Source organism: Falco punctatus (assembly GCF_963210335.1).
Source record: "Falco punctatus genome assembly, chromosome: 1".
NCBI lineage: Eukaryota > Metazoa > Chordata > Aves > Falconiformes > Falconidae > Falco > Falco punctatus.
The window spans coordinates 87,148,814-87,173,243 of NC_137580.1; the positions used below are offsets into that span (position 1 = coordinate 87,148,814).

Consider the following 24,430-nt stretch of genomic DNA (forward strand, 5'->3'; position numbering starts at 1 on the left):
ACAAAGTCAATAGAAGTTTTCAACACAGAACTGGTAGGCAGCTGACAGAGAAAATCCAACCAGGCTTACACTGACAGCAAACACAGAAAGGGCTGACGTTTCTGACCACCTTTTGTGATTGCGTTGGCAAGCTTAGCAGAGACATTTACAGTATATTTAGCTGGTGTCCCTTGGCTCATCTCTACATGAGCCTACTCATATACACAGCACCAACACAAACTGTCAGCATCCCTAAGGCACTACATGCTCACCATGGTTCTTTTATTGTCAGGAAGATAAAACCAGGGGAGCAGTTTAATCACTGCAAGTCTGATAAAGTCTGCCCTCATAGTCAGGAGGTGGGAGACACGAGACACAACAGGCACAGCACAGCAGCGTTGTGATGAAGGCTGGGGGTGCACACAAGTGCAGGCAGGGTATGGAGGAAGGAGGTGACTTTCCTCCAAAGGTCAGAGGAGCTCTCAGTAGGGGAGGAGAGGGTGGTAGTGGCCAGAGACGCCTGGGATGAAATTGGGAATTCAAGATGCCACTTGCAGGTGTTCACCACTTGGAGTCACCATTGGTTCATTATTGAGTCAATCCCAGCCCTGGAGCTTGGGATCTCATCCCAGAATATCTCTCTAGAGAAGGACTCTTATCCCACTGCTAGAAATGGCCACGCTCTGGTTTTATGAGACTTGTTCACTGGCAAGGAAGTAGCCATGGCGTGGGAAACTGTACCAAACAAGCTCTTCTTAAGCTCAGCAACTGCTTTTTCATCGTTCTCTTCTTTTGATAGACACACAGCCTACCTAAGTAGCACCTGTGACACTTCTCACAGATCTCCAGCATTCACGATAGTTATATTGGGACTCTGCACTCCCACTGTTGAAAAAGACAGGCTCATCTGCTATGTGAAAGTACTGAGACACACTGCGTGTGAACAGAATGCGCCAACCTGCACGTCTGCACACACGCAGGGCTGTTCCTTGATGAAGCACAGCCATTTCTGCTCTGCAACGTGGCAGCACAGAGCTGCCTGCCCGGCCCCTTCAGGCAGGAAGTGAAGGGGATGCTCTACAGCAGACGAGCCAAGACCTACTTAAATCCAAAAATCTGTCACCAGTTTTTCAGTCATGGAAGGCAGAAGGGAAAAAAAAGAGAAGCCTGTGAATGCGTTCTCTTCCATTCTCTAGTCATTGTGACTCAAACCACAGAGAATCAAATGCAATGGGAAGACAGTGCAAAGAAATCTTTGGGGATGTGTTAAGAGTCTTGCTAATTGCCTGGGCTCTGTTGTCTGAGAAACAGCAGCATCCCAAGGGTCATGCTGTTATTTGGACAGAACAGCAGAATGCCTTCTCTTTGGCCATGCACACAGCTATCACCCACCAGAGAGATGGTTTACCTCCCATTTCATTAGGCTGAATATATTTCACGCAGTACTAGAAACAGCTCTTCAAAGGAATCTCCAGCCCGATTTCCCAAGATCCACACAGGGAATCCTCAGACAGGAACGTGGACTGTCAGAACTAACCCCACCACGGGTTCAGGCTGTGGGAGACACACTTGGATTTGCTATTTTACTTCCCAGTGCCATTCCCCAGGCTGCAGCCCAAATGTCCCCAGCAGACCCACAGCCTCCTGACCATTGTGAGGAGCCATTGTGAGAGCAACCCCAGCTCAACAAAGAGTGGGACAGCCCTGCCGCCTCCATTTGAAGCAGCAGGGACCCACCTGGTCATTTGCTGGATGCACTGAGCTCGGTAGTTCTCGTAGTGGACATCGCAAGTGACGTCCTTCAGGTCATGCATGTGTGTCCGGATCAGCATGTTCCGCAGCTTCACAAAGTCGCAGTGTGCCTGGTTTTCCACTGTGGAGGCAACAACGGGACACTGCTTGGATGGCACGCCTCACCAGCCCTCTCCAGAGCCCCTTTTCACTTCCCAGCACCCAGACTGAACTAAAACTGTCCCCAGGGCTCCTTTGTCACCATCCTCACACACACACACACACACCACCACCACCCCCCCACCCCACCCACCCCCCGCCACTGCCTGGGGCTCTCCCCCTGGCCCTGACCAAGGCCCTGATGATGCTCTGCGGAATGCCAAGGCCAAGCTGCTGAAATCACTGTGCTCCCAGAACTTTTTCTGGGTAAGGGGATTAATCAAGTGCATACAGCAGAGCCCTGAAAGAGGATGCTGCTCCCAGGTACATGGCATGTCACTGTTATAACCACAGTGAGCACAAGCAGTGCTGGAGGCAAACTGCTGGTCTCCTCAGAATTTAGGACTGATAAAAAGGCCCCTGTAGGCAAAATCAGACCCTCAGGGGAAAAGCCATGAGTAGGCAATGGTCTGGAGAGCTGAAAGAGCTGCTGTTACCACAGGCAGACAGGCTCCAGGCAGTGTGTGCTCTGCAGGGAAGCACTGTGCTCAGCAGCTGTGCGTCTGCCAGGGTGATCTCCATTTACCTCTCTGCAGGGCTGGGGGAGGCCAGCTGTGCCAGGCCCAGGGTCTCACAGAGTTGATCCCACTGCCAAAGGCCAGCACCCCAACAGGCACAGTCCCCTCCAGAGCCAGCGAGGGAGGAGAGCCAGCAGCTGGGCAGCCCAAGCATCCAGCACCATCCCATCAGTGCGCAAACTTTTGGGATCTAAAGCTGCAAGACCTTCAAGCAATGTACCACATGGGGGATTCAGCAACAGCAGAAAAAGCCATTCCAGGGTTTTTCTGCCTACAGGCTTCATGAAATTTCTCACTTTAGAAGGGAAGAAAGTCAGAGACAAACACATTGTGAGTCAGCACAGCCTCCAGCCCAGCAACTCCAGCACATACAGGAGGAGCAGCAGAGGAGGGGGTGCAGGAGGGTTTGTGATTCAGTTGAGGGTACCAGCTTCTCCCCAGAAACTGAACTGGCAATGCCCAGCCTCTCCACTTAATAAGAAACCATATCCTAGCACATTAAAGCCCAGGCACTCTTCCATTCACAGTGGAGCCCCTCTTCTTCAGTCTGTCATGGCTTCAGAAGCAGGGTGATTGCTACACCCCCAGTAACAGACCTCCTGAACCGGTCCCAGTGCCTCTGTCTTCACCCTGCCTTGTCCCCTACCACATGCCATACATGGCACAGTCACTCAAGGCTGTGCAGAGGTGAGGTCTACCCTCCCATCCCTCTTGCAAGCACGTGCCTGTCCTTCCCCTGTCCCTGCTTGCCCCTTGCTCACAGTGCCGGCTCCTCGCTTACCTTCCACAATGCCCCAGGGGTAGAGCCGTCCACGGACTCGCTGGCCTTTTGCCTCCACCACAGTGTTACTGCCAATGACAGCAAAGGGAGCGCTCTCCTGCAATGAGAGGCAACACTGAGCCCAGCTCAGTCCAGGGCTGCCCACAGATCTCTTCTCCAAGGGCCAGGCTCAGGCAGAGTGGAACAGGAGGAAAGTGCTGGTAGGAAAGGCACAGGGACATCCACATGTGCCACAGTGCTGGACACCACAACTCAGTTGCAGAGAAAAGCCTAAGGCACTGGGATATCCACAGGCAGCCTAATTCCCAGCCTGACCTTCTCAGCTGTCCTGAGGGAAGCTGTCTCTCTGCAGGTGCCTGCATCCCTTCTTTGAGGGAAAGCTCTAAAAGTAAGCCAGAGCAAGAGAGGCTGGGACACCAAGCAAGTGGGACAATGTAGGCCAAGAGCTTGTCCAGGCAGGGATGTACAGGTCGTGCTCCTCTCTGCTCAGAAGAGTCAGAGCCCATTGCACCTCTCTGACAGGAGAAACAAGGCCATACTGCATGCATACACAGGGCTGGCTCAGCTTGGGAGAGGGTCAGGCTGGTGCTGCTGGGGCCTCCAGACAGGCCTGTATGATCATGTTGTCTTCCACCATGCAACTAATATGTCACAGTGGTGTCTCATCACTTACAAATTGCTCCTTGCTGATAGCATCACTGAGAAATAGGTGGTTACGAATGCCGTACAACCCAGTCTTCATCTTAAAACAAATAGGCTGGGGCAGACTGAGGAAAGACTGACACTGTCTGGTGGGAGAGCAGAGGCACCACATCTTCACGCCACACTCTACTTCATAGCCCCAGCAAGCACATCAGCACCTTCTCCAGGCCATCTACCATGTGAGCCAGCATAGGCTGTCCCCTGAGTATCAGGAGCACAGGCCTTTGGCACACACAGGGCAGCTCTGGCTCCTTCTGGAGAAACCATCATACCCACAAGCCTGACTTCCCAGTCCCCTGCTAAGCAGGTTCCATACCTTCAGCTCTCTGTCTTGCTGCTTGAACTCCTCATCTTCATCAGAGTCACACTCAGGAAACTGGTACACCTTAATACCAAATTTGTCAATCTCTTCCCGGATCTGTGTCCATGCAAGACAAAACCAAAAGGATGCAACACTGAACAATACAGAAATGCTGGGTTTATTCCCTGTCTGTGCAACCATGGGTTTGCCATAGCCTACAGGTGGTGAAAGGATTTGATGTTTCTTCCCTAGCTGGCCTTTCTGCAGACACCACTTCTCACAGCAGAGCACTGCTGCAATTAGACTTGCAGATACTGTGTGTGTATATACACACCCCCACCACCCCGTATACATATATACATCTATCTCCCCTGCCGCCTCAGCCCCTCCCCACCACCACACCAGGTACACCCCTGCCGAGAAAGAGCATCTCACCCTCTCTTTCAACTTCCGGATCTCGGAGGGGATCAGGCAGTCGGCTTTGGCAATCAAAGGCACGATGTTGACCTTCTCATGCAGAGCCTTCATGAACTCAACATCCACAGGCCTCAGCCTGCATCAGGAATGAGGAGGACACAATTAGCGAGGACACACTGGGCAGCTTCCCCCCAGCCTCTCCCACCCACCCAGCATGGAGGGAAAAGGACAGCACTGCCACAAAAGCCTGCGGCAGCACTGGGACAGCCCTCAGCTAGTGCTCTGTCTTCAGGAAAGCTGTCCTGTATTTTAGCCGCTGAATGTCTCACACAGACACAGGCTGGGTATTATTTGCTCCCTTGCAGGCCAAATACTGCCCAGGCCACAGCCTCCCTCCAGCTGCGCTCTGCTGTGGCAGCCAGCACAGCCCCTGCAGCTGCGCCAGCCAGGGGCAGGCTCTGAAGGCAGCTGAAAACTCCCTTTCCTACCCATCAGTCAGGCTTAGCTAGATAGGAAGATACAAGTCTGTGTGGCATTATTTCTCCTGATTTCCAAAACAGGCTGTAAGGCCTGAGGGAGACCCACTCTGCCCAGTCACAGGCAGTCTGTCATGGCAGCGAGGTGGAGGGAGGCGGTGTGATGCTCAGCCAAGGGGAGCATCCAGACAGCTCTTCTCCTGTGCCAACAGCCCTGCCAATGCACAAGCTGCTACAGGGCAATCCTGCAGCACAAGGGTCTCTCCTCTGGACTGAGTCACACTCGGGTGCAGGAGCAGGGCCTCTCACCCGTGCCCAAAGGGCGAGATGAAGTAGAGGCAGCAATGCACTCGGTTGTCCTGGATGTTCTTCCTGTTCAGGCCACTCTCATCACGGAAATACTGTTCAAACTGCTGGTCAATGTAGTCAGTGATGGGCTTCCAGCTGGGGAGGGCAATTAAAACAAAACAAAATCACACGTTTAACAGGACAGTGTCTCCTAGGGACTACGAGGCAGCATCATCCCCTTCCTGCTGCCAGGCTCCCTTCTTGTGAGACACCCACAAAAAACAGATGTGGCCAACAACTAGGAGGAAGGCAGAAGTGGCCTGCTCACCACTCAGTGTTGTTAACAGCATCTCCAAAGCCTGGTGTGTCCACTATAGTCAGCTTCAACTTGACACCCTTCTCCTCAATGTCCACCGTGTGCTTGACAATCTCCACTGTCTGGTTGATTCTCTCTTTGAACAGGAACATGTGAGTTAAAGCCAGGCAGTAGCACCGGGCATCCCCACTCACACCCACGACAAGCTGGCTCCTTCCTTATCACTGAGCACAGGGAGTAACATGGGTTTCAAAAACCCCTGATCATCCTCGAAGAGGCCTCAAGGGAGTGGTACTGGGGGGGGCAGCAGCAGGCAGGCAGACTCTCAGAAGACACCCAAATCTCTGAAGTGCTCACAGCCCAGCAGTGCTGAACATTTTGTCCAGTCACTTGGGAAGAGGAATCTCTACCACACTGCAGCATCCAAGAACAACAGACAAATCTCAGGCCAAAGGGCTAGTGCTGCTCTGCGGCCTCATCTTCCCTTTGGAGGGCAGAAGAACCCTGCAAGCCAAATCCCTTTTGTGTGAATACTAGTGCTTCTGCAGCCAGCAAAGGAGAGCAGAGCAACACACAACAGGGCAGGGATCCAGCCAAGCCTGGAGCTGCTGCCGAACCGAGGAACCAAAATACTAGTCCTTAGGACAGTCTAAATCTGCAGGCACAAGGACCGCACACCCCACTTTGTCCCCAACTTACCCTCTGCGTTGAGGAGCTTTCTGTCTTTGTAGAGGTCTGTCAGGAACAGGCTATTCACCAGCGTGGATTTGCCCAAACCCGACTCTCCTAATTGACAGAGCGCAAAGAGGAGGAGGGAAAAGCAAGTAACATGACCCACTAATTGACTTACAAATGAAACTCTGAACAAGGCTTTGAATCCTGAGCCAGAGGAAGTGAGAGAGACGAGCTGTCAGAAGCTGTTTATTGACATTATATTTTTCCAGCAGGGGGAGGACTTCTGCTGCAAGATGTCTCAATCCTTGCACAAATGTGATCTCCCAGCTCCTCCATCCTCCCTCTCCTTCCTTTCCCTCAGTCCCTGGCTGGTCCTTCCTTTGCCACCCAGACCAGCCATTCTGCTGGAGGGGAAGCTTGCTTGAGTGGGTTATGGATGCTCAGGAGGGACCCACTCCTCCTGGGGAAACTGTCTGACTGCAACACAGGCTGGGTAGCAAAGGAAAGGCTGAGACAAGGACCAGAATAGAGAGAGGGGAGGATCCAGATCCTAAGGGAGTACCTAGAAGAAGCGAGGAGAGCTGGGCCCCTCCACGCACCCACCATGTGGCCCAGCCACCTTCATCCATGGGCGGTCTCACCTGCGACCATCAGGGTGAAGTCAAAACCCTTCTTCACGGATTTCCGGTGGACCTGGTTCGGCAGAGTGGCAAAGCCCACGTACTGCTTCTCATGGTCCTGCAGGGCAGAGGCAGATGGGAGCAGGTCAGGCTGTGCCACCCCTCCTGCTCCACAGCCTTACACAGCGACAGGGCGCTGGACTCAAAAGCCCCTGAGGCAGAGCCAAGGGTTGGAGGAGAGGTCCATCCCTGTCCTGGCAGTGGTGTGAGACAGGGCACGAACCCCCTCTAGGCTCAGGGACTTCTGCCCTTCCCACAGGTGGGCATGGAAGGCCACCTCCTCCCAGCCGCAGCCCCAGTCGGCTGCTCTCACAGCCAACACGGCACTTCACTGCAGCCCCCCAGCACTGAGAGCATCCCGCCATTCCCACCAGAGAGCACATCTGGAGCTGCTACTGACACACAACCTTCCTCCTTGCTTCTCCTGCACAGTCACAGGCTCCCTCCACAGCAGGGTCACCTCTCCCCAGGTCTTTCAGAGTCATTTCTACATCTCTCCCTCCAGAGGCCCATGTGGAACATGATGGAGAGCTCTGTAATCAGCACCCCAGGGCTTGCGGTGTCTAGAGGAAGGCACAGTGGCTTGGCTTCTGCTTGACCTGAGAGGGGATTATTTCTTGCTGTGTCACAGCCACTCCTGGCTGAGTAAGAGGAAATCCTGAATAATCCCTAGTGTTATTTCTGAAGACACAGAAGTTCAAGGAGCATGGGAAGTGGGAAGATGTGGAAGTACTGACAACACAGGTGAGATGCTTTTAATGAGGGTGTTACTTATAGTATTAGTGGAGTGGTAACTACAGCCTAACCACCCCCCAGACACAGCCCCCCATCACTGAGTGCTCTCTTACAGCATAAAAGCCGCAGCCACCCCACAAGCACAGCCCACGCTCTGTACAAGCACACTAAGTGCACGCCAGGAATGACAAGTCCGATGGTGTGTTTCACAAGCACGCAGCATTGCATCCCACAGCCAGGACCAAACATGCAGCCTGTGCTGCGTCCCCTGGGCACACACCCTGCTTGTGCAGGCTATGTCCCAGAAGGTGAACATGACTCGTCTAGGGGATTCACAGACCTGCTCCAGGTCCTGCCCTCGGGCTGGGCTCCGCACATGGTCTGATGCTCACAGCTCAGGTGGCTGTGGGTAACTGTGGGCCACACAGCCCGGTTGCTCCAGCCAGCCTCCCCCTGAGCACCCCTGGTCTTCCACAGCCTGCACCCTCACAGCGTGTGCTCCCTTCCCCAGGCCCTATTGCAGAGGAAGGGTGAGCACGGACCCTGGCAAACACCTCCCTTCTCACATACTTTCCGAGCTGGACCAAAGGCGAGGCAGCTGTACACAAACGCCTGAGCTAGAGACATCACAGACTCTGCTTTTCAACATCACTTAAAATAAACATACCCCTGGGATTCACACCACAGGCACATCCACGGAGCCAGGAGTTCCTCAAAACCAGCCCCAGCTCCCACCCAGCTATGGATGCCCTCAAGCTGTCCTCACCCCACAGCTCTCTGGCACTGGTTCTCCAGGCAAACCAGGAACACCTCTCTTCCTAAGTTTAACTATCTCCATTCCTGGGGCTCACACTCAAAGAAACACAAGTTACAATCCAGTGTGCTGAGCTTAGGGCAATGCCGACTCGCTCCTATTGCCATATTGCAAGTGGGCAATGCAGCTCCCAAGCAGCCCTCTGCAGCCTCTGGCTGCACATCCACACACGTGAGCATCCTCAGCCATGCAGACCGCAAAATCCTGGTAGGGACATACAGCAAGGAGGACACACTGTGTCCTTCTCCCAGTGTATGGCTGCTCCAGAGCTGCCCACTCAGATGGGACAGACATGGCTGATGTCCACTGCAGCCCAAGGACTCTGTTCTTTAGCATGGTCACTGCCTTCTAGAAATTTAGGTTTGGTTTGGGTCTCAGACTTGGTCACTTCAGTCCTGACAGAGTGACTGTGGGCTCTGGTCTCCCTCACTTCACCCCCTTGCTAATATGACTGAAGCAATGCTGTTTCACCACCTCAACAGTCCAGAAAGGCAGGAAGGGTCAGAGCAAATGAAATTAGAGAAGTGGGGAGATCAGAGAGTGCCCAAAGCACTCCACTGGCAGCTGTAATGGCTGAGCTAAAGGCAGTGGCATCCCAAAGCAGCAGTGCAGTGAGCAGCGGTGAAATCCCAGTGTGAAAAGTGATGGCAGCTCTGACAAGCTGCAAGCAACAAAGCAATGCCTGCCTGAGTGACACTGCGAACTGCCACCCAAAAGCCTCAGTAAAGGCTAAACACGAGATGTACAAAGCAGGGTCAGAAATGTGACAATGGCAAGATCAAGAAAACAAGACCAAAAGGTTGCTTCCAACCTGTGTCCCTTGGTGCTGTGGCTGCCTCCCAGCTGCTTTGCTTCCCAGCGAAACAGATCCACAAACACAACCGAAGTGCAGCCGTAACAGCCAGCGCCTCACAGTGCAAGGCCCAGTGTTGCTCAGCGAGCAGCACAAATGTACAACACCCTTCCCGTTGCACGTCTCATACATGCAAGCTTCGGAAGAAACCTGCCCCAATCCTTACCACACTTTGGAGAGACAAGGATCACCTGCTCTCTCCAGTGACTTGACATGTGAAATAGGACTAGTAATGTGCTAATAAAACCATAGCTGAAGCTCGGGTGTGTTTCTCATTTTCTTTGTTTTTTTAACCTGGATGACTAAGAGCTGACAATAGAGACACTGGGGAGCTGAACTCTGGTGCTTACTTCAGCCAAGTGTATTGGCTGAACCTGATCCCTCGTTTCTGTTCAGCTCAACCAAGAAAGTGTGGATTTACTGTACCTCTGGTTACCCCCCCATAGCTCAGTGGAATCACAGCATTTGAAATGAGCAAACCCTGGCTGGCTGGTACTGCTTCCTTCCTCGCAGTAAGGTCAGTGCTGGGTGCAATACCAAGAGAAGAGCTTCCCGCACAGTGGGAGCCAGCTGGAGCTGCGAGGGCAAAAGCCCGGTCCCCAGCCACGTCTCCCTCTGACCATCCACGGACACACTGCAGCGGAGCCAGCAGCCAGCATACCTGCCAAGGGTAAAGGCAAGAGATACAGGGGAAATTGTGGTGAGGGAACCCCTTCTTCTAACAGCCTTCTCTCAGAACAACAGCATGGCCCCTGCACCACGGCCAGCCTCGACCCATGGCTCCTCATCTTGGCTCTGAGACACCCAACTTGTGCTCCCATCCCAGCCATGTTCAGGTACTGCTACAGGGATACGTCACCATCTCTGCTAGCGCACCAGCATCAGCACCACACTTAAGGAGACCAAGTAGCCTTCTAAGCCTGGTGTCTGCCTTGCTCAAAGCCCTACACCACTCACCATCTTCGTTAGGACCCAACATGGATGCTATCTGCAGAGCAACTATGCATGGGATGGAGAGTGCTGAAGGGGGTGTAGAAGGCTGTGAGAGCCACTGAAGGAGACAGGTGACTTTCAGGGTTATGAAAAGCTAAAATCCATTAATTAGATGAGAGACTTGGACCGAGGGAGTTCCTGAACGCATCACAGCCCCCTCCACATGCTCCTGACCCTTGCAAGCCAGCTCCCCTCAAGCTGACACAAGCCAGGACAGCCAGTCACTGCACTGCACTTCCCTCACCAGCACCAGCTGTCAGGAAAGGGCCCCAGGAGCCCTTCTCCGCACTGCCTCCTCCACACACTGCCTTTGTTCCCACATACCTGGGAATATGCCCCCTGTACGGCAGCAGAGGCCACCAAGGAATGTGGCTGACCTCTGGGGCCCTGTTACAAACCAAAGCATCCCAGGCCAAGCAAAACATGTCTGTACTCTCCCTCGGCACACACTGCTGGTTCACCAGGTATCACAGCAACATATCATGTCCTCACATCCTCCACCACCCAGCCAAGGTGGCCAAGGCCCTCCCTGGGAGTTCAAGCCAAGGAACAAAGCACTGGTGGGTTCAAGTCCTGTTCCTACTGGGGGTAGAAACATTCAGTCATCCCTAGTACTGAGATGCCTGCAGGGCTGTCTGTACCTCCAAGGCACAGTACACAGCACAGCCTCCATGGCTCCTGTCCTTCCCAATTCCTTCCTCATCTCTCCAGTGGATGTGCTGTTAAAACCAATCCAGGTCTCGTGTGACTTCACCATTCAGCCTGGGATAAATGGGGCCTTGCTGGGTATATTCAAAAGAGCTAAAATTAAACACCATGGGACCACAGCAAATTTGAAGAACAGCCCCTATCCCAGGTCTGGAGCAAATCTCAGAAATGATGGAGCTTTTGCTGGGATGTCGGTGCCCCTGCCTCCACTTCTTCGGGGAGCGCCCCCTCTCCCCCCCCCCCCCCATGTTACAGCCTCCAGCAGAAGCTGCCCAGCTCCCTCCCGGGTGGCCCTTCCTCCAGCCATCCCCCTCCGGCCAGGCACGGCCACCACATCCGCATCTGCACGCACCAGCACAGCACAGCCCCAGAGGACAGGCAGACCCTTCGCTTCCTTTCACTGCCAGAAAGCTGCATAAATTAAAAACACAAACAGTCCCCGGGGCATCTCCCGCATACATCTGCCACCTTGGGCCTGGGGCTGAGCATGGGGGTATCAGCAAAACCACTCACCCACCAACGTTTGCTGCAGCAGAAGGGAAACCGGCTAGTCCAGCCCAGCATTAACATGGGAACACAAACCAGGCTGTGTTTTGGCACACAGGCAGCGCTCTCTCCTGCCCTGAGCCCCCCCCCCAAGCACGCACACGCCATTCAGAGGGGGAATCACTGCATGAAGTAACCACACAAAAATATGCTGGCATCTGCCAGCTGTCCAACATGCCCGTTGCCCCTCTCCCCCAGGGGCTGCTCCCCTCCTTTCTGTCCCCACCATCTCTCCCTTACCAGCGTCTTTCCACTCCTCTGCTCCTCAGAGGTCTCATCTTGTGCTGCACACGTCTTCTCAGGCACCATCCTCCCCCCTCTGTCCCTGCTGCTCCCTGGCTCGCACAGTGCTATAAATACATCCCTGTACCTTCAGCTTGGCCGGGTGGCTTCGCTGTGCCTGCGTCCGGGGAGAAAGCAGCCGCTCCACTAACCGCTCCTGAATAATGATCGAATCCATAACCGCGGCCGGCAGGACGGACAGCCGCCGTGGGCCAAGAAAAAAAAAACCCAACCCATGTGTTCCCTCCCAGCTTCACTAAATCCATGCAGCAGCCCCCCCGCCTACGCATGCACACACACACACACAGGGCTGGCTCAGCTCGCAGCAGCCTGGCGAGGCAAGGCGGAGAAGAGGCGAGGCGAGTGGGCTCCCACGGCAGCTGCCCGGGATTTCCTGCCTCCGCCTGTGCTGCAGGAGGAGCCTGCCAGCAAGGACAGGACAAAGCCACCGACAGGCCAGCGGCAATGTCTCTTGCCCTGCCAGTGTCCCGCAGAGAGGTTGCGGGTGTACCGGATGCTGTCCCGGCCCTGAGTCCAGTCCTTTGTCAGATGGGTTTTGTCAGCTGGACAATTTCTTAGATATCCTGCCTGACACAGCTGAGACAAAGGCTGGCTGCAAGGAATCTTGCTCTCAGCAAAAACCTTCTGCTTCTGGCTGTGTGTATGAAGGTTTAAAGAGTCCAGAAAGCTGCCCAAAATCAGGGTCCAAACTCAGCCCCCAGACCGCAGTCCTGCTTGACATGGATCTGCCTCCAAGTGGTGCCGGTCCCTCTGTTGTCTAGTCCAGGCCCTATTGCAGCCTCACATCCGAATCCAATTTGAATAGCAGCTGATGTGTTCTGGGCCTTATAGCAACCATTTAATCTTCGAAGGCATTTCAAAATAAAGAGGCATCTGTGTTTGTTAAGCATGAGAACCAAGCTCAGCAACAGCCTAGCGTGCACAGAAAAGTCATTCAAACCTCCAGTTTGGGTTCTGAACCTAAGCACGAGACCCGCTTTCCAGCTTCTCTGTGCAATCACAGAAACTGAACAGCAATTTATCTGAAACAGACAGAAGCTGATCATTTCATATAATCACATGATTCCAGAAACTGGGGAGGTTAGTATCACAGCACTTATAATAAAGTCATATGAGATGGCAACACTGGTGGTGCTGGAGGAACCTGTCACTTGCCACACTGGTTCCTGAGCAGCTTTCTGCTTGTGCATGGGGAAGGATGCCGGACCACAGCCTCGTTCCTGCCTTGCTCCCAGCCAGAGCTCCCGCTGTTTCTCCGGGAACTGCAGGCAGTGGCTCCACAGAGCACCTGACCAGCAGGGCCTGTGCTGGTCACCCTCAGGCCAAACCCAGAGCCTTCACCATGCACTGCAAGTGGGGCTGACACCTGGTTCTGCTACGAGGCACCAATACTGCAAGGTCTCCAGTGAACTGAAGCCTGGGGGCAGCTGTGAGAGTCTTAGAAACACACCACAAGCTGAAAAAGAAGGAAAAAGAATGGTGGTTTACCCATGCTGCCAGCCTGCAAGCTGAGGGAAGATGACCTCACAAGTTGCAGGCACAAGGTCCTAAAAACTGAGAGTTGGGGATGTTCAGCCTGGAGAAGAGAAGGCTCTGAGCAGACCTTGTAGCGGCCTTCCAGTACCTAAAGGGGGCTTAAGGAACGATGGGGACAGACTTTTTAGTAGGGCCTGTAGCAATAGGACAAGGGGTAATGGTTTTAAACTAAAAGACAGTAGATTTAGATTAAGTATTAGGAGGAAGTTCTTTACTGTGAGGGTGGTGGGACACTGGCCCAGGCTGCCCAGAGCAGCTGTGGGTGCCCCATCCCTGGCCATGCTCAAGGCCAGGCTGGACAGGGCTTGGAGCAACCTGGGCTGGTGGAAGGTGTCCCTGAACAGGGCAGGGGGGTGGGACTGGGTGATCTTTAAGGTCCCTTCCAACACAAACCATTCTGTGATTCTATGAAAAATAAATGGATGAGAACTGGGAAACACCCCCAGAGCAGGAAAACTCCTGCCACACAACAGCCATCATATAGCACGCATGAAGCCCTTTTCCAAACCACCCTGCTCTGCCAGCAGCATACTTAAATTACATCCATCCAGTTTTGCTCCCAATTATTTTTGCAAAGTCCTGGACTGAGGTCCAGGTGTAGCAGGAATTGCCACCTCTCAGAACACATCCCAGCTCAGTGGCTCTGCCCCTGCTTTGCAGCATTGCTCCATTCCTCAGGAAGCCGATAAGCCTTCAACAGCCTCCCAACCCAGCAGTAGGCTTGTGACGCTGCGCTTTTTTCTCCTAGATTCGTAATACCTAATCCTTGCTTTCCTGACTGGAGGACGCCAACACCATGGTCTGCAGTTTGCATATGACCAAAAGGCAATGAAGGTACCACACTGTCTGCACTGGGCAGCGAGAGCAACAGTTTGTGGCACACCAAAGATGCATTCAAACTTACTTGCGGTAACACAGAGGTCTTACCAGTCCTTCCACAGCATAAACCACAATAGCTGCAAGCAAACTCTCTCCAACCCCCACGTATCCTCACAGCTTGGTAAACCCTTGTCTGAGGACCACAGGCCACAAGGCCACCAACCACAAGCACCTTCCAAGGGCACATGGAGACATGCTGTGTCCCCACAAGCCCACTGCACCAAATCAGAGCATTCCTCTGAGCTGGGATCACAGAAGAAATCAACAACGATATGGTTGCAACAAAACCACAGTGCTTTTATGGCCACAGGAGCCATGCTGACAGTGCAGAGAGGAACAAGGAGCTACTGTCTCCTGAATGCCTTGAGCTCTCGCACATCACACATGCTCTCAGGACTGGCAGCCAGGGAGCAATTTCATCCAGAAGGCCACGCCTGGAAACACACAGAACAGATTAGGAAAAGAAACCCAGAAGGGTAGGTCTTGGCTACAAAGAACATCCTGAGGCTGAGTGGCCAATGCTATGGCTTTCGAAATGTGAAGGAGGGTTGACTGGTCCCAGATTCAGCCTCCTCTGCCTCTGCTAATGATGTATGACATCCTTGAGAGGAAAAATAGCACACAGGACATTCATCTGAGATGCGCTGTGCGGCAGAGCTCAGCATGGAAATGCACATCTTTGCCCTTTCAAGATCTAGAGCAAAACCAAAGCGTTTCTTCTAATGGCTTGTGGGCCACATGCACCTCTAACCTCCTCTCCAGGCAGGTGCCAGCAGCAGCAGCTCAGGGCTGAAGCTGGCAGCAGAATCCAGGTTTCCGACCAGCCCCAACCTGCTTAGCACTCAGCAAAAGAAACGCAGGCGTGGGGTGCACCAAGCCCATCTCACCTCACGGACCAGCTCTTTGTCAAACTGTGACAGCAAAAGAGAAAGACAAATTAATCATCAATGAGCGCTGCCTGGCACAGCCAGGCTCCTTCGCATTGCTGCTGGGTTGAGCAGTTGCTCACTAGCAACGGGGCCAGGGCAGAGCCAAACCATGTGCCCACCCTTGTGCAACACCTCTCTCCTTTGGCTCACTGAAGCCAGCTGGGGGCAAGCACAGCCCCAAGGGCTGCTCTGGGCAGGGGACGCAGTATGTGTGGGTACAGCTGTGGCTGTGCACTAGCAGCAGCAGAGCAATGTCCTACTTTTCCCTTTGTAAGAAGGGATTTCTAGCCTGCAGTGCTGAAGATGGGCTCTGAGAAGAAAAGAAAAAACACATTATTTCATGGTTTTAGATGTAAACTCACAGAAGGCGGAATTCAGCACTGGGCAGCTGGCTGGAGCACAGGAACAATCCCTGAGAGCAGTACCTCAGCCTTGCAAGGGCAGGCAGGGGCAACCCCCCTCCACTGCACTCCACACCACCAGCCCAGGGAACAAGGAGCTGTGCTTGTTCCAACAGCACTAACCGAAGGCAGACACAGGGCTGTGCTATCGCACAGCCAGCAGAGCTGGAAGCCATACACCCATTTAAGAAGAACACCCAGTGCTCAGGACCCAGCTGCAGCAAGGGGCAGAGATCAACCATCCAGAGCCCAGCACAGTGGGTAAAGGTGGCTGGAAATGTGACAAGCAAGGAGCAGAAACGACACAAGGAAGAGTGAGGAGAGACCAGCACAGATCAGAGATGGGGGCAGGGAAAGGAAATTCAGTTCTCAGCTGAATTGACACTGTCCTGGCCAGGTTCCAGCCACAACCAGCACAGCCCAGCACACCTTCCTCCCGGCAGCCCCCAGCTCACACCAAAGCGGGGCTTTCACCTCAGCAGCCTCCACGCTCAGCCTGTTGGACGCTCTTAGCTGAGAGGCTCAGGCCTCCCGGTCTGCCCAGATGGATGCAGATCAGAGGTCACCACACTGATGCAGCTGTAACATCCGTCAGATGGGGGCACGAGCACGGTTTTTGGCCTCTTGGCAATATACTGTCAATACTGGACGGTGATACGAGCTCACTCTAAGCCCCAGCCACCCAGCTTTTCTAGTCTGCTACTATGAGCAGCAAAAATAATGTGAATATAGGTAGATCCAGAGGTCCAGCCACGAAGAGCTCTCCCCTTACATCACCCAGAGCATCCAGGGGAAGGAGAATGAGGGGAAGCATCATGGTACAGGGAGACAGGGCCCCAGCCAGCTCAGAGGAGAGGCCCCCCATCTACAGGGCAGTGGTTTCTGGCAGACATGCTGTGACCTAAGGACTGCAGTGCTCAGGCTCCATCCTTGATGAACAACCAGGAACACATCACAGAGGGAAAAATCTTCATCCTGATCCAGACAGACACTTTTGAGCAGCACAGAGCCAGGCAACAGGGTCCCATCAGGAATGCACCCAGCCAGTCTGGCCTGCGCAGGGGACTGGTGAAGCTCTGTGCATCCATGGCTCGGCAGAGTCAGCACAGTCACATCATAGCAGCATTTATGGTTTTTCTGCTGAGGCAGATAAAGTTGTTTTCAGAATTCCCCACAGAAGGGAAATTTGGTTCCTGGCTGTTTTCTACCAGGATGGGAAGGGCAGTTCCAGAGGAGCCATTTGCTCAAGCTGAACAGGAGCAGCAGCAGGCAGTAAACCTATTCCCAGCTTGGACCAGGGCAATGGAGGCTGAGGAGCTGTCGATGTCTTCCCTGCAGGGGTGCACAGCCTTCTCAGCTCAGTTACCACCTTCTCCTCCTGCTGCCTTCTCTCCCACTATGCAGAAAGTCAGTGCTGACTTCAGGCAGATGAATCTCATGGGTATTTCATGGGTATTGCAAGGTTTGGACTCTGCTGCTCCATCACCGCCGAGCTGCACACTCACCCTGAGGCTCCTGCTGACCTGATCCAAGCCAAGATGCCTTGCTGATCTAAACTCTGATGATTAACCTCGAGCTTGCAAGCAAGGCTTTACATAAGTGGTTACTGGGAGCATCAGAGCTCTGACACTTTAGCCAGGCTTCATCCTTTTGATGCTGAGGCAAAAGCAAGATACCAGACCAGAAATGCAGAAGTCCCAAAGCACATTAATCTCCTGTACATACAGTGCATACACAACACAGTAACCACATCTCCTGTCTTGTCTTTTACCTAACCCACAGGTCAAGCATTAATTTCCACTCTAGGATCACTGCTGCTTTGTCACATAATCCCTCCAGAAATCTATACAATTCCACTTTAAAGGTATTTGTGCTCTCTGCTTCCACTTGAAGCACCTCACACTTCCCAAGAGGCACTGTGTGACTCACACAATGTCTCCACTTCCAGCTTTGAAAAAGGACACATGACTTCAAATTGCCTCTCGCCTGTTTAAACTTGTGACTCCCCCTGGAGCGAGTTCACGGCTCTTGTCACACCCGGCTCCTCTGCTCACAATTTAGGATAATGTGCAAAAAGTAATGAATTGGGCAGATGCGGAGCTGGCTGGAACTCTTCCACCAAAGGCTCGGTTGCCCTCCTCTCCGCAGAAGCACAGGAGGAACCACTTCCAGCCAGACCTTCCCTGGTGCCGTACCGACAAGTTCCACGTGAGGGAGAAGCCAGCCCGCAGATGAGTGGGTCCCACGGGGGATGGGAGCTCCCACGCAGCTTTCCCTGGCCAGGGCCAGACAGAAATCAATTTGCAGATCAAACCTGCAGCTTTGATGCTTCCACCTCACACAGGGTCGCAGTCACTGGCACCTCCGATTGTGAACACATTCAAAACCTTAACAAAGGACAAAGGTTTCCAAATTTAGCCTGTTCAGAGAGGAGAAACCAGGCGTGCAGGAAGGTCTGCAGCAGTCTCTCGGCTCATCCGTCCCCCTGCTTCATCCTCCAGCTCTGCAGAACAAATCAGGCTTAAATAGATTGCCTGCCTCTCATCTCAAAGCCACAGCTGGGAAAACCAGAGAGAGGCAGAGCAGATCCCTGCCAGCCCCGGGAAGCTAGGAAGAGGAATACCTGGGAGACAAACAGGTACACATTGCTCCACGGCACAGAAGCTGGCTGGGCTGTGAGCTGTTTGGTGAGAGAGGGTGGAAAATAATGGTGATTTATTCTTCAAAATGGAAAGGCGCTGCTTCTCCAGCTCACAGGTTCTCCATCCAAATGACAAGAGCATCAGCAGTTTTGGAAGCTCTTGATGCATATTAACATGCATGAACTGGAAAAGGCTGGGGCCAGAATCCTACAGAAGGTCCACTTTAAAGTTACAGGTAGTGGTCCCAATCCTGCGATCCTTACTCACCGAGTAGTCCCTTTGAAATAGAGACGACTGCTCACGTGAGTAAGGGATGCAGGATCAGGCCTGTCTACCAAAGAGGCTGAATCCTGAACCGGAGAGGACATCACGGCCCCTGAGTATCATGAGACACACACACACACAGTCCAGCAGAGGCTAGTCCAAGGGCATCACCAGGAAAGGCACTCCAGGCTAGGGCACCACTCCTGCAAACAGCACACCAAGCACAGACCATGGAGAGCAAGGCAGTGGACAAATAAGGCTGGAAAAGGGATGCTCCACCCAAGCAGGGATGCTCCTGGTTCATCCCCAGTACACTCGTCTCACATACTCCCAGCTCTGCAAGGAGGTCTTTGTTAATGCTGCTGTCCTCCCAGCAGGCTCCTGAAAACAATACTGGGAGAACAAAAGCCAACTGTCTTGGGACAGCTCCCAACCTCTGTGTGAGTCTTCCAGCTACAATTAACATAACTTTAGGGAGTAGCTGATGCCCACAAGAGAGTAGAATAAGCCCACTTTTAGATAATTTTTAATTCCATTAATTAAAGGGGAAAAAGGCAGCTCTCTAAAGCAACCTTCAGCCCTTGGAGGCACCAGGGAGAGGAAAGCCAGCCTCAGCCGGTGTGACAGATAACCCCAAAAAGCTCTGCAGACTGCACCCTTCCAGGCCAGACAGACTGCTGCTTTCCATGGCAAGGAGGTAGATGTACCTCCTCCTTCCTAGGTGGTCTCCTGCAGGTCTCCATCCAGCGCTTAGACCCCCAGGCTCCAGTCTCCCACCTTTCCTCCCCCGCTGTCAGCTTGCCCCCATGCAGTCGCGTTGCAGTAACACCAAGCACAGTCCTTGTGCATGCTCGCTGAGATGGCAGAGGTACACGGGGATCTCCACCTTCACCCCTGGACTTGCACCACAGCCCACTTGACTGAGATGAGGCTGCTGACGGGGTGCCAGGCATTTACCCTCTTCCCTTTACACATGCACAACTGTGCCCTTGCTCCACCTCGACTGAGACATGACACAGCCGTACCTGGCTGCAAAGTGCTGCCCCTTGGAGCCTAGCACAGGGCAACGTCCCTGGCAAGTGCAGCCATGTGGCTTCCAGTCTCACCCAGCTGCTCGTGATGTATGCTCAACTATCTGCCACCCAAGAAGGGACCCCCGGGAGCCCATTTCCCAGCCCTGCCATACGACCAGGCTCTGGAAACCTCACTGCCCACATCAGTCTGCCCAGGGCTGGGCCCTGCATCTTTGCAGATGGATAATTAGATTCCTCTTCCATTTCCTCCTTCTTCCTTATGGTTTCTCTGGCTGGCAGTTCCCCCACAGCCATGCACAATCCAGCAGCATTAGTCAGAAGGAAATTCTGCTCCCCTCCTCCCATGGCTGTTGCTTTTGGTTCAATATAAACAGCAGAGTGAACTGCGCAACAGTTGGAGTACTTCGTTTCAGACGCATTTGTCCTTTTCAGTCTGGCAAACAGGGTTTTCCCTCCCACACCTGCACCCTGCCCCTTTCCCCCAAGTGACACAGAAAATATGCATGATTAAAGTGAATGGGATGTTGCTGGCAATTGGAAGCAATTAGCTAATCAGCAGGAATAAGCAATCAGCTGGACTGCGATTGCAGCACACCTCCATTTATGGGCAGTGGTGCAAAACACTCCTTTCAGGTAGGGCCTAAAAAAACACACCTGATCATCAGCAATGGTGTGAGATGCTCTCAGAAAAAGATCCTAACACTTTCCTGCAGGAAACCTGAGGAAGAGATGGAGTAACGATTAAATTGGGGTAAATCAACACAGAGCTGCCTCTCAAAGCTCCCAGAGAAGGGAAGAAGCGTGTGCCCAGATGAAGTATCCACAAAGATACTCACTAAGCGTACAAGATGTTGGTCCTCCCCTGCCACTAAACAGGGGCTTTCTGGGAAGCAGTACTGGTACCGAAAGCCCTGATGACTGCAAAAGCATCCCCAGGACCTGCACAGAAACACAGACACATTACCTCCACCTGACAGAGGACAGCAAAGGAGTCACCCTGCTGGGATCACACAGATCACCCCTCACAGGAGATGTACAGACTGAGGTTTGCAGAGATAATCCATCAATTCTGACTTCTTGTACCCTGTGATATACCGTGTTCTCCACGGGCAATATCCCAAGCCCACACGGAGCACTGTGGGTCCCACAGCCCTCCAGCAAACCATCGTGACTTCCAGCAGCTCCACATCACTGCCTGGGATGTATAATTTTTACTCCCCACCGGGCTGCAAAACCCAAACTGCCGCTTGCCCCATGGAGGGAGCTTTGAAAAGACTTATTGGAAGATTTCAGGAGCTTGCTGCTGACTCTCTCCCCCCAAATTCGTGCCAGCCCATTGCTGGCTGCCCACCAAGTCCCAGATGGAGTGTTACCCAGCTGTGCTGCTGGCAGGCTCGCAGGCCACGAGGCCTGAGACACTGCAGTCATTGAGCTGTCGGTGCCTCTTCCACCATTTGTGGCCTGGCCAGGCTTCCCTGGGGCCCGGCACACTGCACACACCAGGGTCTGCGCAGGACCAGCGCTGCAGCTGCATGGCAGCAGTGTGACAGGGTGTTCCCAAAGGGCGTCACAGCTCCAGCTGACCCAAAGAGGTCCCCAGCACAGCTGTGTTGTGGGCCACCGACACAGCTGTGGGACCAACCAGGCAGATAGAAAGCAGAGCAATTTGCTGCACGAAAGAAGAAAAGGTAAAGCTGCAGGGCAGCAAACAGCTGTGCTCATCCCATATTTCAAAGACTGTCGAAATTTTGATAGCCCAAGGCTTGCGCAGCTCAGGCCAATGGAGACAGGCTGGGGACCAGGTTGTTCCCCAGTTCCCTGTGGCTGTGTGGCCATCCAGCATTCACACCAGCTCCTTGTACCCTGCCAGCACAGACGCCCAGGCCATGGCTGGGTAGGAAGCCATCAGAATAATCAAAAAGGGAATCAAGGGATGCTCTCCAACACCTTGCTCTCCTCCATCTACTTGTTCCAGCAAACAACAAGCCTGGTTACACCTGCACTGCACAGCTCACCACTTCGCTGTGCCCTGCAGTGTTGACTGGACATTCACATTTTGTTAAATGCTGTGACAATGGGAGAAAACTTCAAGTCAGTGAGTATATAAAACAAACTATGCTGTCAAAGAGAACATAAAGTTTCTTCCAAGCTTAAGAGTAATAGTCAGTAACTGCTGAGTGTTGCTTCTCCTTATCAGAGATGCTGACCAGTAAGGAGAAAATGAGAAGTTAGTCTGAGTTTTCAGCGAAACAGAGAAAAAGACCTTCTTGAATGGAGAAGTATCTGGCTCAAAGTCCTAGCAGGGAATGTGCTGGATACCAGAGAGCTACCCTTCCATAACACAGGTGTGATATGCAAACTCTGGAACTCACAGCAGGGATAACCATACAGATTATTTATCAAGACTGATGGACACTGACGCAGCCTGATGACTCTGTGGTACTCAGATAAACACCCTGTCTGAGGCTGCTACAGGAAACACTGCAGCTCGCTGGGCTGGGAGGTCGGCTCAGCAATCGCAACGGAGAGGCGATAACAGGCAGAGCACAGAGCCGTGAGCCAGCGTGCCCCGGCAGCGCAGCAGCCTCCATCTGCTTCGGTCCAGCCCCAAACTTCGTTAGCAGTTTTGCAGCAGTGAGAGATTCCTACTAACCACTGAGATGCTGCCATCTGTTTCCACTTACATGCTGGCTTGCAGGAGCAGCTACAGAGCAAAGGACTCCAGAGAGTCTTTGCTCTCCTGAGTGCACAGGGACTGAACAGCCAGCTGGTTGGGATAGCACAGTCTGGATTCGCCCTCCCCAGAGTGACCTAGTACCTCCCTTCTGTACAAAGTACACACCTAGGAGGCACCGCAGCCCTCCCACTTCGGTTTTGCAATCAAGCTCCATCATACACCCACCCACAGGCCACTTCCCTGCGGGCACAGAGAACTTGCTCCAGCAGACAGCACAACCACACTGACCTACTGCTCTGCATGCCGCCGCAGCAAAGGAAGGGTTCTCAGCTGTTCCCACATCTCTTTGTCCAGCCTCTACAAACCCGAAAGGAATCTGCCTCTGATAAGCCAAGATCCCAGCATAAACAGCTACCAGCCCCTTCTTTCTATATCAGGGTCCTGCAGAGATCACACTGCACAGAGAAATCTTTACCCAGACAGACACCGTTTCCATGTATTCGTTTTTCTGTACGCATTGCTTGGGGCAACCACATACCCACTTGCCCCCAGAATGGCACAAGACACACCAGCGGTGCCTGCGCTCTCCCGGCCAGCACAAAAGCACAAAGCAGACAGTAGAGAGAAAGATGGCAGCGTGTAGCATGGGAGTGCCTAGGCGGCTTCTGAAAACGGTAGCAGGAGGAAGAAATGGATAAAAACAGGAGGCACCCTGGGTGGGGAGGGCTAAGGAAGTACTGGCCCTGTCTAGCAGCTGAACTGCAGAAGGACTCTGCCACCTTGTTTTACCTGTCACACCTGCCTCACGCAGGAAAACAGTCCTCTTGCTCAATAGGAGGTTTCATGCTTTGAAACAGATTGCTTAATTTTTGGCAATTTGAGTTCGGCAACTAGCCTTTTCCTGTGGTTGCTGCTTCCTCTCTGAGCACACACAGCGTTTTTCAGAGCGAGAAGTGACGTTATGCTCCTCTCAGCCTGCCGCCCAGGCCCTGCAGTTCCCCTCAGCAACTCCTCCCTTTGGAAGAGCTGGTGCCTGTGGTGCATTTGCAACCATGGCAGGGAGTGGCAGAACATGCTCCAAGTTCTCCTTTTCTTCCCAACAAAATCTTCATAGTCTTGCCTGGAGAGAGCTGAAGAAGAGTTTTGCTGGAGAACAGTGCTCTTAGGTGTGAAAGGATGAAACATCAGAACACACCATGAACAAAATGCAGCAGCACACTGTGATACTGCAGCAGCAGTGACTAGCTGGACAAAACTGATACAAAACCAAAAGCCCAGAGCATCCTACACAGCTTCACAGAGAGGATCCTTCCCAAAATGATCTTGTCCTACTGCCCCTATCCCACCACCAGCTTCTCAGCTCATCTGTGGTTTTACACACCCCACCGCCAACCACACTGCGCTGGAGAGGGCAGCTCTCAGTCACCCAGCAAGCACAGCTACGCTCAGCTCCGCACCAGCGCGGCACTGATGCTGCAGCCAGAGACAGGAGAGCAGCCAGACCTCAAGTCCATTCTTAACAGCTGAAAACGACAGCTTTCTCCAAAGCATATCCTTCTGTAATGAGTATATCTAGTGTAACACCCCAAGCACAGGAGTTCTCCTCACTTCTCCAAGCTGACTTTGCTTTTGCTGTCACATACTGTCAAGCAGTCCCACTCAGCCCTGCTTTGCTGAACTCTTCCCAAGAGATACTTCTCAAAGCCGCAGATACAGTGACATTGCCATCCTGGTCCATTACAGCCCTGTCACAGTCACCGTGAGGCCGCTCCTGGCGACTCTGCACCTTGCAGGGAACACACAGCCTGCACACACAGCCCAGAGCAGCCAGGCTGTGCAACACTGGGACCTGAGAGGCCAGGGGTCCTGCCTCCTGCAGCCACGCAGCCCACCGGGCAAAGCCGTGCTCAGGCAAAGACCTCCCACAGCAAAGGAAGAACCAGTGACCCTGCCACTGGGCTGCTGGTTAGCCCTGAGCCGGGGGGAGGCCCTGGGCAGCACAGCCGGGCTGGGCACAGATCCCCCCCACATTA

The 24,430-nt window shown here is 53.3% G+C and overlaps 1 protein-coding gene across 9 annotated transcripts in view; it reads right to left on the reverse strand.

The window, feature by feature from the left end:
• The window catches only part of SEPTIN5 (septin 5), a 56,069-nt gene that overhangs the window by 949 nt on the left and 30,690 nt on the right, over window positions 1-24,430 (reverse strand). For 5 of the 9 annotated variants that reach the window (XM_080373974.1, XM_080373975.1, XM_080373969.1 and 2 more), the window contains 8 exons: window positions 7,045-7,141; window positions 6,428-6,514; window positions 5,741-5,864; window positions 5,434-5,568; window positions 4,667-4,784; window positions 4,247-4,348; window positions 3,229-3,325; window positions 1,717-1,852 (listed from right to left, as the gene is read on the reverse strand). In XM_080373974.1, the coding sequence (XP_080230100.1) occupies window positions 1,717-1,852; window positions 3,229-3,325; window positions 4,247-4,348; window positions 4,667-4,784; window positions 5,434-5,568; window positions 5,741-5,864; window positions 6,428-6,514; window positions 7,045-7,141 (896 nt within the window). The other 4 variants (XM_080373976.1, XM_080373971.1, XM_080373972.1 and 1 more) reach the window with 4 other exon arrangements.